This window comes from Bolinopsis microptera, chromosome 3, assembly GCF_026151205.1.
Source record: "Bolinopsis microptera isolate Bmic1 chromosome 3, MBARI_Bmic_1.0, whole genome shotgun sequence".
Lineage (NCBI taxonomy): Eukaryota > Metazoa > Ctenophora > Tentaculata > Lobata > Bolinopsidae > Bolinopsis > Bolinopsis microptera.
Window position 1 is genome coordinate 5,761,623 of NC_087074.1, and position 14,488 is coordinate 5,776,110.

Sequence of the window (14,488 nt, forward strand, 5' to 3'; positions counted from 1 at the left end):
CTCTCTTTTCCAAACAAAAGGAAATGATATTAATTTGAATAACCGTCCGCAAATGCAAATTGATACCGAGAATGAAATCGGTCGCTCGCTTTTTCCATTCAATAAGCTTTATTACAATTCGTATAAAGCTGTGAATGTCAATGAATGGAAAAAGCGAGCGAGTTATTCAAATTAATATCATTTCCTTTTGTTTGGAAAAGAGAGACACTGGCAGCGGTCCACTCTACCCATGATTATGGGTTTTGGTCAAATTACAACATATATATAAGTATATATAGGTAAACTAGCAGTCGATCATAAGTGCAAAGTGGTCCCTTGAAGGTTTACAACCTACCAGGACGCGCGCCGAGTTGGTCAACGGGTGATACTCGTAAATGGTAAAATATCTGTTCCATATATTGGACCGTCGACGAGTCCAACTCGGCGCGCGTCCTGGTAGGTTGTAAACCTACAACGTGTTGGATAGGACTCGTCGACGGTATATATGGAACAGATATTTTACGAGTATCACCCGTTAAAGAGGTCCCACGAATCACGTCATTTATAATGGTCTGTGCACTTCACGGATGAAAGTTGTAGCGCGATGCACTACTGGGCCGGCCAGGCCGCGCATTTTTTTCGTATGCAGATCGGCTCTTACTAATTCGCACGCCCAAAAATTTCACGTGACTTTGGTTTTTATGGTTTTGCAGCCGTACAAAACGGTTTTACATAAACCCTAATCCCAACCCTAACCCTAACCATAACCCCGAAGCTAACCATAACCCTTACCATAAAGTAAAGTAAAGTACTACCTAGCCTGTCACGTGATCAAAACGGTTTTTTTGCCCATAACTCTCCAGGGAAGCATTTTAACCCTACGTCATGGGGGGTGATTCGGAATCAGCGTCCAAAAATACACCGATCTAGATTACCTTCATGCCCAAAGGGCCTTTTCAATTTCACAAGAATTTTCTTAAAATTTGGGCGAGCGATTTAGTAGGAGCGATGCAGATCGGCGAAATGCGAAGGATTGACATTTTGAATCAACATCAAGATGAAAGGTATGACTATGTAGTCAACAAAATGGGTAACGGGACCGGTGCCTGAAAATTTAAGATTGTAAAACAGTTGCCCTAATTTAACCGTACTTTTAGGTTATGCAAAGTTTTAGTTTTACAAGTCAAATTATTAAGGGCTCATCATTTATCTTTACATAGGGTGTTTGGGTTCAGGATAGGATATGATAATTTATGAAGTCAAAGTATCAGACATTTAAACATTGGAACGAGGAGTCGTTGAAAGTCTAGCTGGTATAGTAGAATCAGCTCAATAACAAAAGCAGACGAAAAAGAAAGCGGAAGGGAATAGCAAAGTTTCTTATTCAAATTTCTTGTATTTGGCAACATGTGAAATATTTCACCAAGTACAATTAGGGGCTCTTACTAAATCGCTCGCCCAAAAATTTCACGTGACTTTGGTTTTTTTGGTTTTGCAGCCGTACAAAACGGTTTTACATAAACCCTAATCCCAACCCTAACCCTAACCATAACCCCGAATTTGCGCGAAACTATCCATAATCTTAACCACAACCCTAACCCTAACCCGAGCCCTAAATAATCGAATTCACGTTTTAGTTTTACTAGCCTGTCACGTGACAAAAACGGTTTTTTGCTCATAACTCTCCAGGGAAGCATTTTAACCCTACGTCATGGGGGGTGATTCGGAATCAGCGTCCAAAAATACACCGATCTAGATCACTTTCAGTGTCATGCCTAAAGGGCCTTTTCACAAGAATTTTCTTAAAATTTGGGCGAGCGATTTAGTAGGAGCGACAATTAGGGGCAGTCAAGAGTTCCTCTCTGATTTGGCATATTTATATGCTTGTCCAGTTTATTAGATATTCATGAAAAAATAATACAAATTGATTCTTGTTGAATAAATTAGGCAATTTTCATAGTATATAGAATCGTATTAACTCAAGTTTAACTTTAAGATAAACGAATTCTTCTTCAAATACTCCAGAAAACAACTTAAACCAATAAATCAGAGTTGTCAACTGTAAATGATTATTCCGCTACTCTTTTAAGTGCCAGCATAGTAAAGCGGTGACAAAAATTACATCAAATCTCTGTCATGGAACAATTTAACCGGTGTTTCTACATCACGCAATTTATTGGATTCTTCGGAAAGGCACAAATATTAGAAAGTACTTTCGACTGTTCGTACTGTTACCATATACAAGCAAGTTTGACACAAATATATTTAAAATGAGATAAAAACAAATAACTTCCTGTACTCAAGATTCGGATCATAATATCTCGGACGAATAGTTTGATCAAAATAAAAAATGAAAACTGTACCTCGCGATCAAATAAACACAAATAAAGCAAATGAATGTGACGTATAAATATTATTATGCTGCGTTTAGTTAAGTATCGGTATCTATATTTCAGCACGACCATTCCGTAACTCGACCGGTTTTTAGGTTAAGAGTTTTTATTACCTTTTTTCATTATCTTGTCAGTTATGACAGCATGGGTACAGAATATTTTTGTCAAAAAATGTCTTCCTTCGTCAAGTTACAGAACAGTTTGCTTTTTAATTACGACATATCATTTCAAATAACACCCAAAACATCTGTTTAGAAAAATCAAGAATCTTTTGGGCAACACTATGTTTTGGGTGCTAATATTTCTGAATTTTCATAGAAAATTGCAAATAAAAATCAAATATTCGGAGTTAATAACACTCTAAAATAGCTCTGGTATATAAAGCATCCCGGGGGAGGGATGACATCTGAACTGTTCAATATCGACAACATTCTGCTGCTGGACAAACAACCTGCACAGTGCACGTGCTAGCGGAGTCACGTGACCTGCACAGTGCACGTGCTAGCGGAGTCACGTGACCTGCACAGTGCACGTGCTAGCAGAGTCACGTGACACACACTACAGTTCAATGATTGGCTGTTGCCAGTCCCCAGTACGGGTGGTCACCTCGGTTGGTGAAGCGAGACCGGGGGTGCTCCTTGCTGTAGAGGCAGTTGTTAACGGGGGAGAAGTCTGAGTCTGAGGAGGTGGGGAGAGCAGGGGAGGAGTGTGGAGGAGGGGTGGGGGCCGGGGAGCTGGAGCTGGAGACTGGGAGCAGGGGTTTGGAGTCACTGCCACCGTCTACACTGGAACTGCGGTCTGAAGCCATGCCGGGGTACGACCAGGCTCTGTGGAGGGAAGGGAGGTGTTAGTCTATTTTACTCACCATACGATCAATTGTTTTTGTTTACATATCAGATTGCACTTGAACGGGAATTTTAACCAAAACAACCAGAGTTGGATCGTTTAATTGATGTGATAAGATAAATATCAAACAGGAAAGCCCTTAACTTTTACGTCTGCGAAATTTAGAAATGCAAACATTAGCAATGACCAAGTGGAGACATCACTTAAAATAGAAATATACAAAGTTTGGAGAAGCAGTCTTAATCAAATATTAAAATAATAAAATATTTAATCTTAATAAAACATTTGATGTAATCTCCTAGCCCAATATTGTTTACACTAAGTTCAATTAGTTAAACTAACCCAGTATCAGGATGATTCCCGTACATCAGTGGGATATAGCTTGAGTTGTAAAAGTTGGGTACTCTGATGTCAGGACCTCCTGGGTAATCAGACCCGCCTCCTCCAATTGGGGATGTCCTGTACGCGTCACGTGCGTACGGAGAGAAATCTGAGGACGGGGTGTTCGTTAATAGGGGGTTTATACCGGCATTTCAGTTGTAAAGCACACCGCTTCACTGGTGACGGGAAGATGACGAGATAAATTTAGCTTTAAAGTCATGACATCATCTGGAACTAATGTTCGATAATTCAGTCCCTTTGACACAACCTTAGCTTGAAACAAAGGCCGTACGTTAAAATTTCAAGTAAAATAAAGCCAGGTTCTAGACAAAGACCACAACTAGACCAACTAAACCAACTTAACCGACTAAACCAACTTAACCGACTAAACCACAACTAGACCAACTAAACCACAACTAAACCACAACTAACCGAGAGCAGCACTGTAAGGGATCTGGGAAGCAGCGAGACCGTCACTCCAAGCGGAGGAGGTATAGGGATAGTCGATATCACAACACTTGCTGAGAGAACCTGGGGATCCGGCACCCAGCAACATGGGCAGCGGCACTGCACTGCTACTCTGAAAATACTATTCTCAGGTAATGTTCCAGTTTCTTGGTAACACTTGGTAACACTTGGTAACACTTGGTAACACTCGTTACTTAGCAATACTGATCATTACAAGACTGTTAACCGTATAACTGCTACAGTGTCAGTAGTAGTAACCAATTAGATTCACAGTTTATATTCTTACCTGAGGAGCTAGATCTTCAGGGTAAGGAGCTATTGCTAGTGGTACTCCGTTCTGGACAGGTGGGTTGATGTCGAACTGGGACTGCTGGTCTGAAAATATTTTATCCGTTAAATAAAGTTCACGATGTATCAAATACAGCGTGTATTGAGCCTCGGCGAATCGTAGCATTCATTGATTACTTCGATTTTAACGAATTTCGATTCATCAAATTCGTTCTAAATCTACACTACATGCAGAGCCCATGTTTCATCATGATGACGAATGACGATAATTCAGCTCACTAAATTGAAGTGAATAAAAGTGCTCATATGCGCATTTATCGAACATATTCACGGTCGCGTTCCCAGCGATAGTGTATAAAGTGTGCATGTGAAACAGGTTGATAAGCATGACTCAGCTGGAAGAAACACGCCCAAACGCGAAGCATGTTGGACTGTGTGTGCTTCAGCCCTCACCTCATACTTCAGCATACCACAGCTCATCATATACTGCAGGGCATGGGCTGAGAGTAGGGAGTGTTTTTAGTAGAATCATAGATCCACAAATTAGCAGATGTTGTTGGAGGAATTAGCTGAGAGTAGAGTAAGATTGACTGAGAGAGAGAGAGAGAGGCGGCGCGATATTACCCCCAGCAACGGACACGACATATCACCATGACAACTAATAAAAACTAGCTGGTGGATCGACAGGACAACCAATAGAGCTCCTTTAAACCACCATATCACTTTGAGAGCTGGCCAATCAGCAGCCTGGATCAGCGTCACGTGACACTGCTGAGCGGAGAAACAGGAGCAAGAGCAATATGATGATTAATGTAGAGCCGTGAGGGGAGACTGTAAAATAACATTAATCCAGTAGGGTGAGCAAGCCAATCAGAAGCTCGCCAGCTTGCCACGTGAGGGGAACCAACCGATCAGAAGCTGTCTAGCAGGCCACGTGGTAGGTTTGGGATGAGTTCAATCCAGGGGGTCGGTTGGCGGGACGGTTCCCGGTGATGACCCCATTAGAGGACCCCTTGAACGACTGGGGCTCACTTGTGATACGCCTTCCAGACACGTTCTTACAAAGGGACCCGTGCGTTCTGGTGTCTAAAAGGTTGAACGAAAAAACTACAAAAATCTGAAAACTTGTCTCGATCCTCTCTCTAAATATCTAATACTCAATAGTAAAAGAAAGTTCGAACTTACAGTTTGACTTACAGTTAGACTTGGAACTGGATTGCTGGGTGTGTTGGATGGCTCCTCCAGCAGCCAGGAAGGGTGGGGCACCGTACGAGTCCAGGGCGATGATCACATGATTGATATCTTTAGACTCGTGGCGTTCCTCAGCTGCTTGGGTAGCAGTTCCTGGTTCCCGGAACCCTTTAGCGAACGGGTTGTGTTCGATCTTCAGCTGGGTTATCTGAAACAGATATCGATTAGAGATGGATTATAGACATGTTTTTATCCACACTAAGAATTGGCATTGAAAATAGCCTCGGTTTATGAATTTTGATCCCATTTGGTACCAGATGACCGCTATTTCAAAATCGTGCCAAGTGATCTACTTCCCAATCAGTGAAACTGGAAGGGTAACCGGTAATGCGTTTCAGTGAATGCCTGGTTTCAATGTATTGAACAGCTCTTAATTTGTTTACCTTTCCAAAGCTCTTACAAAGGGTGTGTCCAAAGTGCTTCATTCCCATGGCAACAAAAACCACGTGACAGTTTCGCTAATTCTTACAGGTCAATCCCAGTCACGTGGGAGCTGGCTAACAACGACTAAAGCTCATTTGCGTTCCCACATTTCTTCCGGTGAGTGAAAATCCAGATTTCCAGGCCGCAATACCCCATTGAAACAAGGATGAGCGTCGTAACGTTTGATGTGGTTAACATTAAATGAGTAAATAGCTCGGCCACTCAGGTCTCGCTCCGTAAAGGGTGCTACTTGGTTTTTGGAGCTGCTAATAAGAGTAATGATGTTATTACAGCGGGATACTGGGATCAGTGTTTTAGAGAGAGAGAGGAGTGTTTATTTAACTGAGTGGATACTTTAATCACACTGCAGATAAAGATACATTTCATTAGTTCGGGACTCATATTATTCCGGCCAATCGCAGACTTGTGATATCATAGTTCGGGGTTTTTTATACATTATGATTACAGAGGATCTGATATTTAGATATATATTGCTGTGCTGTAAAAATTGACTTTATTTATTTATTTATTTGTCTGTGTCAGGACTGCCAGGACAATCTGCCAATCATAGGAGCTGATACTTGAGCCTGAGCTCTGAAGGGGCTGTCCCACGGTAACTGCGAGGAGTTAAGTGGGAAATGTTCCAGAAGGAAGCTTGAGGGCCACCACGGCAGTAAACCTGGCACAGTTCCAAGTAGTTCCTGTCAGCTTGTTTATTATCTAAATATTCCCGGACATGGCAGATTGAAAACCTCCCCACGAACAATGCTAAATTTAAATCTGAGTTTTAACTATGGGAGACCAAGGTGTTACCTAGGCCTCGTTGCAAGAGCAAGAAATTATCAAAATTTGTCAGTTCAGTAATTTTTCACTCTCCACTCATCACTTAATGTAGTGAAGTGTTGTGCGGAATTGAAATTTAGAGAAGAAACGCTCGTTTAAAAGTTTTAAAAGCTCATTCATGAAAAATGATCGCATCGGTCAAATCATTTCATGTAATGTAATGGTTAAATATAACGTCACTTTCCATTCTTATTTTCTTGAAAACCTAGAATAAAGACTTACGAAAAGCTTAAAATAAGCAAGAAATTAGGTTAAGAAATTCAGTTTTACTTTTCAAAAGAAAACAAAAAAAAGTAAGATATTTACCTTCTCACTCTGATACGCAGTGACAGCAAAGAACTCGGTTTCCTGGAATATCATAGTCCTAAAGGCACACCACGGGATCTTGTAGATATCATCACACTGAACGATGTGGACTCGGGGCTGGTAACGGTGCATGGAGTTCAGGATAGCCTGAAAAACACACCGTCAAAACACTAGAAACACTAGAAAAACACACCGTCAAAGCACTAGAAACACTAGAAAAACACACCGTCAAAACACTAGAAACACTAGAAAAACACACCGTCAAAACACTAGAAACACTAGAAAAACACACCGTCAAAACACTAGAAACACTAGAAACACTAGAAACACTAGAAACACTAGAAACACACCGTCAAAACACTAGAAACACTAGAAACACTAGAAACACTAGAAACACTAGAAACACTAGAAACACTAGAAACACACCGTCAAAACACTAGAAACACAAGAAAAACACACCGTCAAAACACTAGAAACACTAGAAAAACTAGAAACACTAGAAACACTAGAAATACACACCGTCAAAACACTAGAAACACTAGAAATACACACCGTCAAAACACTAGAAACACTAGAAACACTAGAAACACTAGAAACACTAGAAATACACACCGTCAAAACACTAGAAACACTAGAAACACTAGAAACACTAGAAACACTAGAAATACACACCGTCAAAACACTAGAAACAAACTCACAAAACAACGATAAATTATCACGCTTGCTTCCGGACTATAGGTCTGTTAAAACTAAATCCTAAGACGTTCCTAACAGAACTGAACGAACCACCACTCAAGTCACGACAAAAATCAAGATACTTAAGACGTTGGTAGCAGCAAAAAGAACTAAGAAGCAGAGCGTTATGTGGCATTGTAAGGCACTGAATACTCAGGCTGCTGGTCGAACATTAGCATGCTACCCAAAGCTTTGCTTGTTAAACACGCTTCATATTCACATGTACCGAGATGTGGAGAGGACCATACAGTCAGGCTGCTTTATTGCATGCTTGTTTATTATCTGTTGTCTATCTTGTTATGAGAGTTTTCATATCCCTGATATTGTGGATAATCTGCATGTGCCGTTGCCCGTTACCAGGGGATTTCTATTCCCTGAATTCGTGTTCAGGCCATATTCTACCGACAAATTTGACCGTTCAATTTTGTCGATGGATCGCTAAGTCTCATGTACAGGGATAATATCTGGTCAGGCAGAGCGCGAACCTACAAGTCAGGAAAACCAGGCTGTTCTGTGCATTAAAGCTTTAAAGGAAGATAACTGGAAGATTTCTTCTAGAATCTTAAAACTCAAACTCACATATCCACTGGTGTCTGAAACATTGTTGGTCATCTTGAGTTTGTGGAAGCTGACGATCTTCTTCATCCAGTGTGCACCAGTGTTGGGAGACTCGGGGTGAACGTACATCCGTTTAGGAGGTTCCGGGTCTGCTTTTCCCGCGACTACCCACTCACAATTACTAAACTTGTACCTGGGGAGCGTGTATGGTTAGGCTCGGTCTCTAGCTGTTTAAAACACTCTGTTGACGGACAGACTGACCAGCGCCAGTTTTATCTGGTGACTGGCTGGTCCAGTTTCCCGGCATTCTGACTAAAATATGAACATAGCGTAGGAGAATATGTAACAAGGCGGACCAACATAACTGGACTAAAGGCTATGCCGTTGTTTTCTTAAGCTGGCTTAAGGCTTTATGTAAGAACAATTAATCCAATAACTACTTGAATTGTCATAAAACTAACTAAACTCTTACAATATCTTACTAAATTCTTACAATATCTTACTAAAACTTACTAAATTCTAACTAAAACTAACAATATCTTACTAAAACTAACCTGCAGTCGTCAGCGGGTACCACGTCCACCAAGAAGGCGTACTTAGCATTGGGATCCAGACCAGATACTTTGCATTTGAGAGCCGGAAACAACCTCCTGGTAGGAAAAGGTGATGATGGAAAAGGTGATGACAAAAGAAAATCGCGATTATTTTGCCCAAAGAATGGGAATAGTCGCGATCCCGTACATGCCGCGATTCCCTTTTGTCCCTGGATGGTAACAGTTTTAAACTACAGTTTTAAACTACAGTTTATACTAATGGTGATCGTTTACCTATTACCTACATAAATATAACGCCGTATAATAGCAGAAGTAAATATGATTGACAGATGAGTTCTGCAGAGGTCTTGCATGCATGTTCCAAGATATGTTTTGATAAAAAGTACAGGCGGGGATTTGTTTTGGTTCCACAGTACAGAGAGAGACAAGCAGTTTGATATAGCTACGTCACCCCTAACGATGACAAATTTGTTCCAACTCCCAGAAATGTCTGTAAGATCGAATTAGAGGGATAAAATAGACCGGTAATTCTGTAGGGAGGGGATTGGAAGAGATTATTTGAGGACGAGTGATATCAGATCAGAGCCTGAAGTTGGCTCGGAGGGGATTGTAACAAAGCAGATTTTAGAGGGTGTGGACCGGACCAGTAATTATCTGAACTACAAATCATTGCATCACACCCCTTCATCCCACACATTGATTCGTACACTGGGCAGTCAACTCGGGACTTAATCACATAATGGAATTCTCTGTTCTTAGGCGGGGAGAAGATCAATTCACTTAGTGGTTTTCGTCCCAAGTCTCTGAAATTCGGCGCCTGAAACAATTTAAGCAATCGCTGTTGATAGATTGAGGCCGATTCAGCGTCCCACCTCTGTCTGGAAAATTCCAGAATGCTGATCACGTGGTTGCATGCGGAGTGAGCTTTGATCCCGGCTACAAAGCGTCGGGGCGGGGCGTGGCTCACCTGCCACCACAGTACACTGATTCTAACTCTTAACATTCTTGCTGCGTGGTAATATTGTAGCAAAGAACCTCAACCTAAGGTGAAATTTAATTCTGTTTATAGAATTAAATTATGGATAATGCCGTGGCAAGGAATGTGGCAAATTTTGGCACATTTAAAGATTTGAATAGGAAAAATGTGAACTGATTTTTAAAATATCAGTGCGTGGTACAGGCCTGAGTTCTAATCAACAATTATGGTTTTTTAAATAACTTCTTCTTTCTTTAACGAGATTTTTTAAAACCAACTCATTCAAGGGACCCAAATTCTAACGAAATACATTTCACAATTGCCCAGTTTACATCTTGAACTGCATATATCTTGGACTGTTCTTCTGAACCAACGACCATTTACGCCATATCGTTAAAATATGGCGTAAATGTATACCCAACGAGAAAGCTTAGCCATTGATAGTAAACGGAGAGTTGAATAAACTCATGCTTGAGTATAACTACGTGGGGTTGTGGTACTTGTTGGAGATTGTTCAAGAATAGAGCATGCAAAAGATCGACATCAAGTTTGGTATATGGTTATTTTTGTGACCTTTTAACAAGGAGAGAAAAAAACAAGAAAAAAGCATCAATCAGAAGCACTGCTTGTTATCCCTCGGGCCTCAAAATGACATTTAAGGTGGTTTTATCCCCATTTATTCTATAGTACACAATTTCATACCTTTATAGTTTATAGTCCATCCCCACCATAACCCTAGCCCAAAAGATTATCTAAAAAAGTAAAAAGGGTAATAAAAGTTAATAAAAGGTACTAATAAGAGGTAAACACTAACCTTCCGGCTTTGGTGATGACCATTTCAGTTCCATGTTTGCAGAAGCTCTGCCAGAGTTCCTTCTTCTCGAGCTCCAGAGTAACTTCACTCTCCTCATTCAGCGGAGGAGGAGCTGGAGCTGCCACCTGCTCTCTTTCTCCCGGGTCCGTGAACTGAGGGAGGAGGGGTTAGTTTGTGGGAGAGGGTTAGTTTCTGAGAGAGGGTAAGTTTCTGGGAGAGGGGTTAGTTTGTGGGAGAGGGGTTAGTTTGTGGGAGAGGGTTAGTTTCTGAGAGAGGGGTTAGTTTGTGGGAGAGGGGTTAGTTTGTGGGAGAGGGGTTAGTTTGTGGGAGAGGGTTAGTTTCTGAGAGAGGGGTTAGTTTGTGGGAGAGGGGTTAGTTTGTGGGAGAGGGGTTAGTTTATGGGAGAGGGGTTAGTTTGTGGGAGAGGGGTTAGTTTGTGGGAGAGGGGTTAGTTTGTGGGAGAGGGTTAGTTTCTGAGAGAGGGTTAGTTTCTGGGAGAGGGGTTAGTTTGTGGGAGAGGGGTTAGTTTGTGGGAGAGGGTTAGTTTCTGAGAGAGGGTTAGTTTCTGGGAGAGGGGTTAGTTTGTGGGAGAGGGGTTAGTTTGTGGGAGAGGGTTAGTTTCTGAGAGAGGGTTAGTTTCTGGGAGGGGTTAGTTTCTGGGAGGGGTTAGTTTTTGGGAGAGGGTTAGTTTCAGGGAGAGGGGTTAGTTTCTGGGAGAGGGGCTAGTTTCTGGGAGAGGGGTAAGTTTGTGGGAGAGGGGTTAGTTTCTGGGAGAGGGGTTCCGGTTAGTTTCTGGGAGAGGGGTTAGTTTCTGGGAGAGTGTTAGTTTGTGGGAGAGGGGTTAGTTTCTGGGAGAGGGGTTAGTTTGTGGGAGAGGGGTTAGTTTGTGGGAGAGGGGTTAGTTTGTGGGAGAGGGATTAGTTTCTGGGAGAGGGGTTAGTTTCTGGGAGAGGGGTTAGTTTCTGGGAGAGGGGTTAGTTTCTGGGAGAGGGGTTAGTTTCTGGGAGAGGGGTTAGTTTCTGGGAGAGGGTTAGTTTCTGAGAGAGGGTTAGTTTCTGGGAGAGGGGTTAGTTTCTGGGAGAGGGTTAGTTTCTGGGAGAGGGGTAAGTTTGTGGGAGAGGGGTTAGTTTGTGGAGAGGGGTTAGTTTCTGGGAGAGGGGTTAGTTTCTCGGAGAGGGGTTAGTTTCTCGGAGAGGGGTTAGTTTCTGGGAGAGGGGTTAGTTTCTGGGAGAGGGGTTAGTTACCTAGGGGAAGTGGGAACTAACCAAATTTTATGTATAGTTTAATATACCGCGAAATTTAATTCGCGGTATCGCGATTTTTGGCCAAAATTACCGCGAAATCCTTTTGTCCCTGAGGGGAACTAACCAGGGCGGGTGGTCAAATATTTACTTTTATTCTAACTTTAAGGGATCTAGAAAAGAGACTGGGAGTTATTATATAATTATCTGTAAGGAGCATCATTTTTACACTATCCCATGGATCTATAAGGGCATACATTTGAGCTATCAGTTTTGTACGTAAAACAACGTCTTGATTTCTATTAGGCTTTGTGATAACAAATTCTAAGAAAGTTATTTAATTAGATATACCAGCGCTGCTGCAACGATCAAAAGCAATTAAAAAAGTCTGCAATTCATGTCGATTAAAATAGAGGCGCAAGAGAAAACGTGATCATCAAAATTGGTCGTTTAATGAGACTTAAATTAATACAAGAAAGTTATTCAATCATACAATTTCATGAGCGTGTAAGAAGGAATGATACTCTCGTAAGAGTGGTAACATATTTTAATAACACCAGTGGGGTTGAATGAAGGACAGCTGACATAAAATACCTGTGAACTTGGAGACCCATAAGCTTCAGTCTTGATGGTCTGATATTCGGAGTTCTCAGCAAACTCGCTCTTTATCAACGAAACAGAATCTGAGATAAGGGAAACATCAAGCAGCTGTCTGCAACAACAGAATATATCAAAGATCAAAATAACCGACTCAAACACAAGTTGCAAGGATCGATAAATAAAGGAGGAGTTTATGCATACTTTATGCTTATTTAGTAAAGTTTTAAAACTTCTCTCTACAAGGACAACTGGATATTTTGGTGTGCAAATTACAGCTCTTCTTGCTGGGTGGTAAGCAGGCAAGCAGATATATTCGGTAAGCACACATTAGCTCTATTTACCAGCTGTCTGCTCCGTAAAGGTAAGTCCTGGGCTGGGGGAAGTGTTCTGATCTCCAACCAAGGAGTTAACGGCAAACCCACGGGCACGAGTAGAAAGTATTGGGTCACTCATTCTTTCAAAATTTTGCATCAACAAGCACAATAAAATGTATAAACTAAGACTAAAGTTGAAGAGATGACGGCCCTCAACTAGAGATGCGCTATATAAGAGCTGCGCGCTGTGATTGGTTTCCCCTGCGTGAGACCTAATCACGTGACGCGCCCACGTGGCATGCGTGTCACGTGACACGCCTCTCAGCACGTGACACCAGCTTTAATACACGACATCCATGGATACGCTTCTTGCATAACGACCAGGTAAACATTGCGAGTACAGGCCCGCGAAATATGAGAGAGTACATGGATCACTTACTTAGTTACTCGGAACAAATCAAGTAGAATTGCTTTCAAAGTAGGAACATGAAAATAAGGTTTGAAGCCAGTTACTGTACTGCTATAACATTGAGAGATTGAACTTTAAAGTAAAATTAAAATGTTGATGATCTGATTTATTTGCGGCTAATTACGTAACGACTAATTCCAAACTGCACTACGAAAGAACGGTCATGATTGAATCATGGGACCGGCTAAATGGAAACAACGACCCGTACAAACGAGAAAATTAATAGATGTAACATCAATCATTAGCTGAGAAATAAACTGATATCTTTGCTATCTGTTACATCCATTTTAAGATAAGCATGGCAGTTGAAATGATCCATTTTGTTTAAGACCACGAGTATTCCTTACGCATTGGCATATTTTGTTATTATAAAGATAAAATCTCGATAAAGTAAGTATAAGATCTAAAATTGTGATAGAAGTTCAAACTTTGGTAGTCAACTTTATGAAATGTCCTTTATATTCCTTATTCATTGAATACATTGCAATTTGGCTACTTACTGTCAAAGTGTAACAAGAAAAACTGCATTCGTAGGCTTAAAATTGGGTTCGGACATTTGATCACCATTCGACATTTCAACCACTTCTTTTTTAAACGAGTTACCCTATGTTTGGGTTTGAGCTAGTTTGGAATAGACCTCGGGTACCAGTATGATTAGATGTCGGTGTAACGCCACTATAAAAGCTTAGTACGATATAAGAATGTCAGGAGATAAAACGAATGAGAATCACATTTTTACAGAACCACGTGTTTTACAACTACAAGAGGGATAATCCACGTTGTTAGGGATGATCCACGTTGTTAGGGATGATCCACGTTGTTAGGGATGATCCACGTTGTTAGGGATGATCCACGTTGTTAGGCGTCAGACTTCTCAGGGCTTTAATTTAGGCAACATAGCTGCGAGGGACTCGTAATGATAAATGTTGACTTGTCAAATCTTGTTCAGTCATGAATTCAATCGACCCAGCCTTATAAACTTAGTTGGATTTCTTTTTAAAAATTATACATTATTCGCTGCACTGCAAATTCATACTGATAAAATGACA

At 41.2% G+C, this 14,488-nt stretch overlaps 1 protein-coding gene across 4 annotated transcripts; it reads right to left on the minus strand.

Annotated features, from left to right (window-relative positions):
• Window positions 1–1,907: 1,907 nt before the first annotated feature.
• On the minus strand, window positions 1,908–13,698 carry LOC134812099 (T-box transcription factor TBX10-like). Of its 4 annotated transcripts, none has more exons than XM_063819285.1 (11): window positions 12,998–13,698; window positions 12,651–12,739; window positions 10,816–10,967; window positions 9,026–9,121; window positions 8,493–8,664; window positions 7,179–7,325; window positions 5,553–5,754; window positions 4,354–4,442; window positions 4,032–4,179; window positions 3,561–3,708; window positions 1,908–3,199 (listed from the first exon to the last, which is right to left on the minus strand). In XM_063819285.1, the coding sequence occupies exons 1-11, from the start codon at window positions 13,125–13,127 to the stop codon at window positions 2,938–2,940; spliced, it is 1,635 nt and encodes a 544-aa protein (XP_063675355.1). In that variant the 5' UTR covers window positions 13,128–13,698; the 3' UTR covers window positions 1,908–2,937. The 4 variants fall into 4 exon arrangements, with proteins under 4 accessions (XP_063675355.1, XP_063675356.1, XP_063675354.1 ...); XM_063819286.1 differs by having other exon boundaries at window positions 4,032–4,188; window positions 5,541–5,754; window positions 12,998–13,217; XM_063819284.1 differs by having other exon boundaries at window positions 4,032–4,188; window positions 12,998–13,171.
• Window positions 13,699–14,488: the final 790 nt, after the last annotated feature.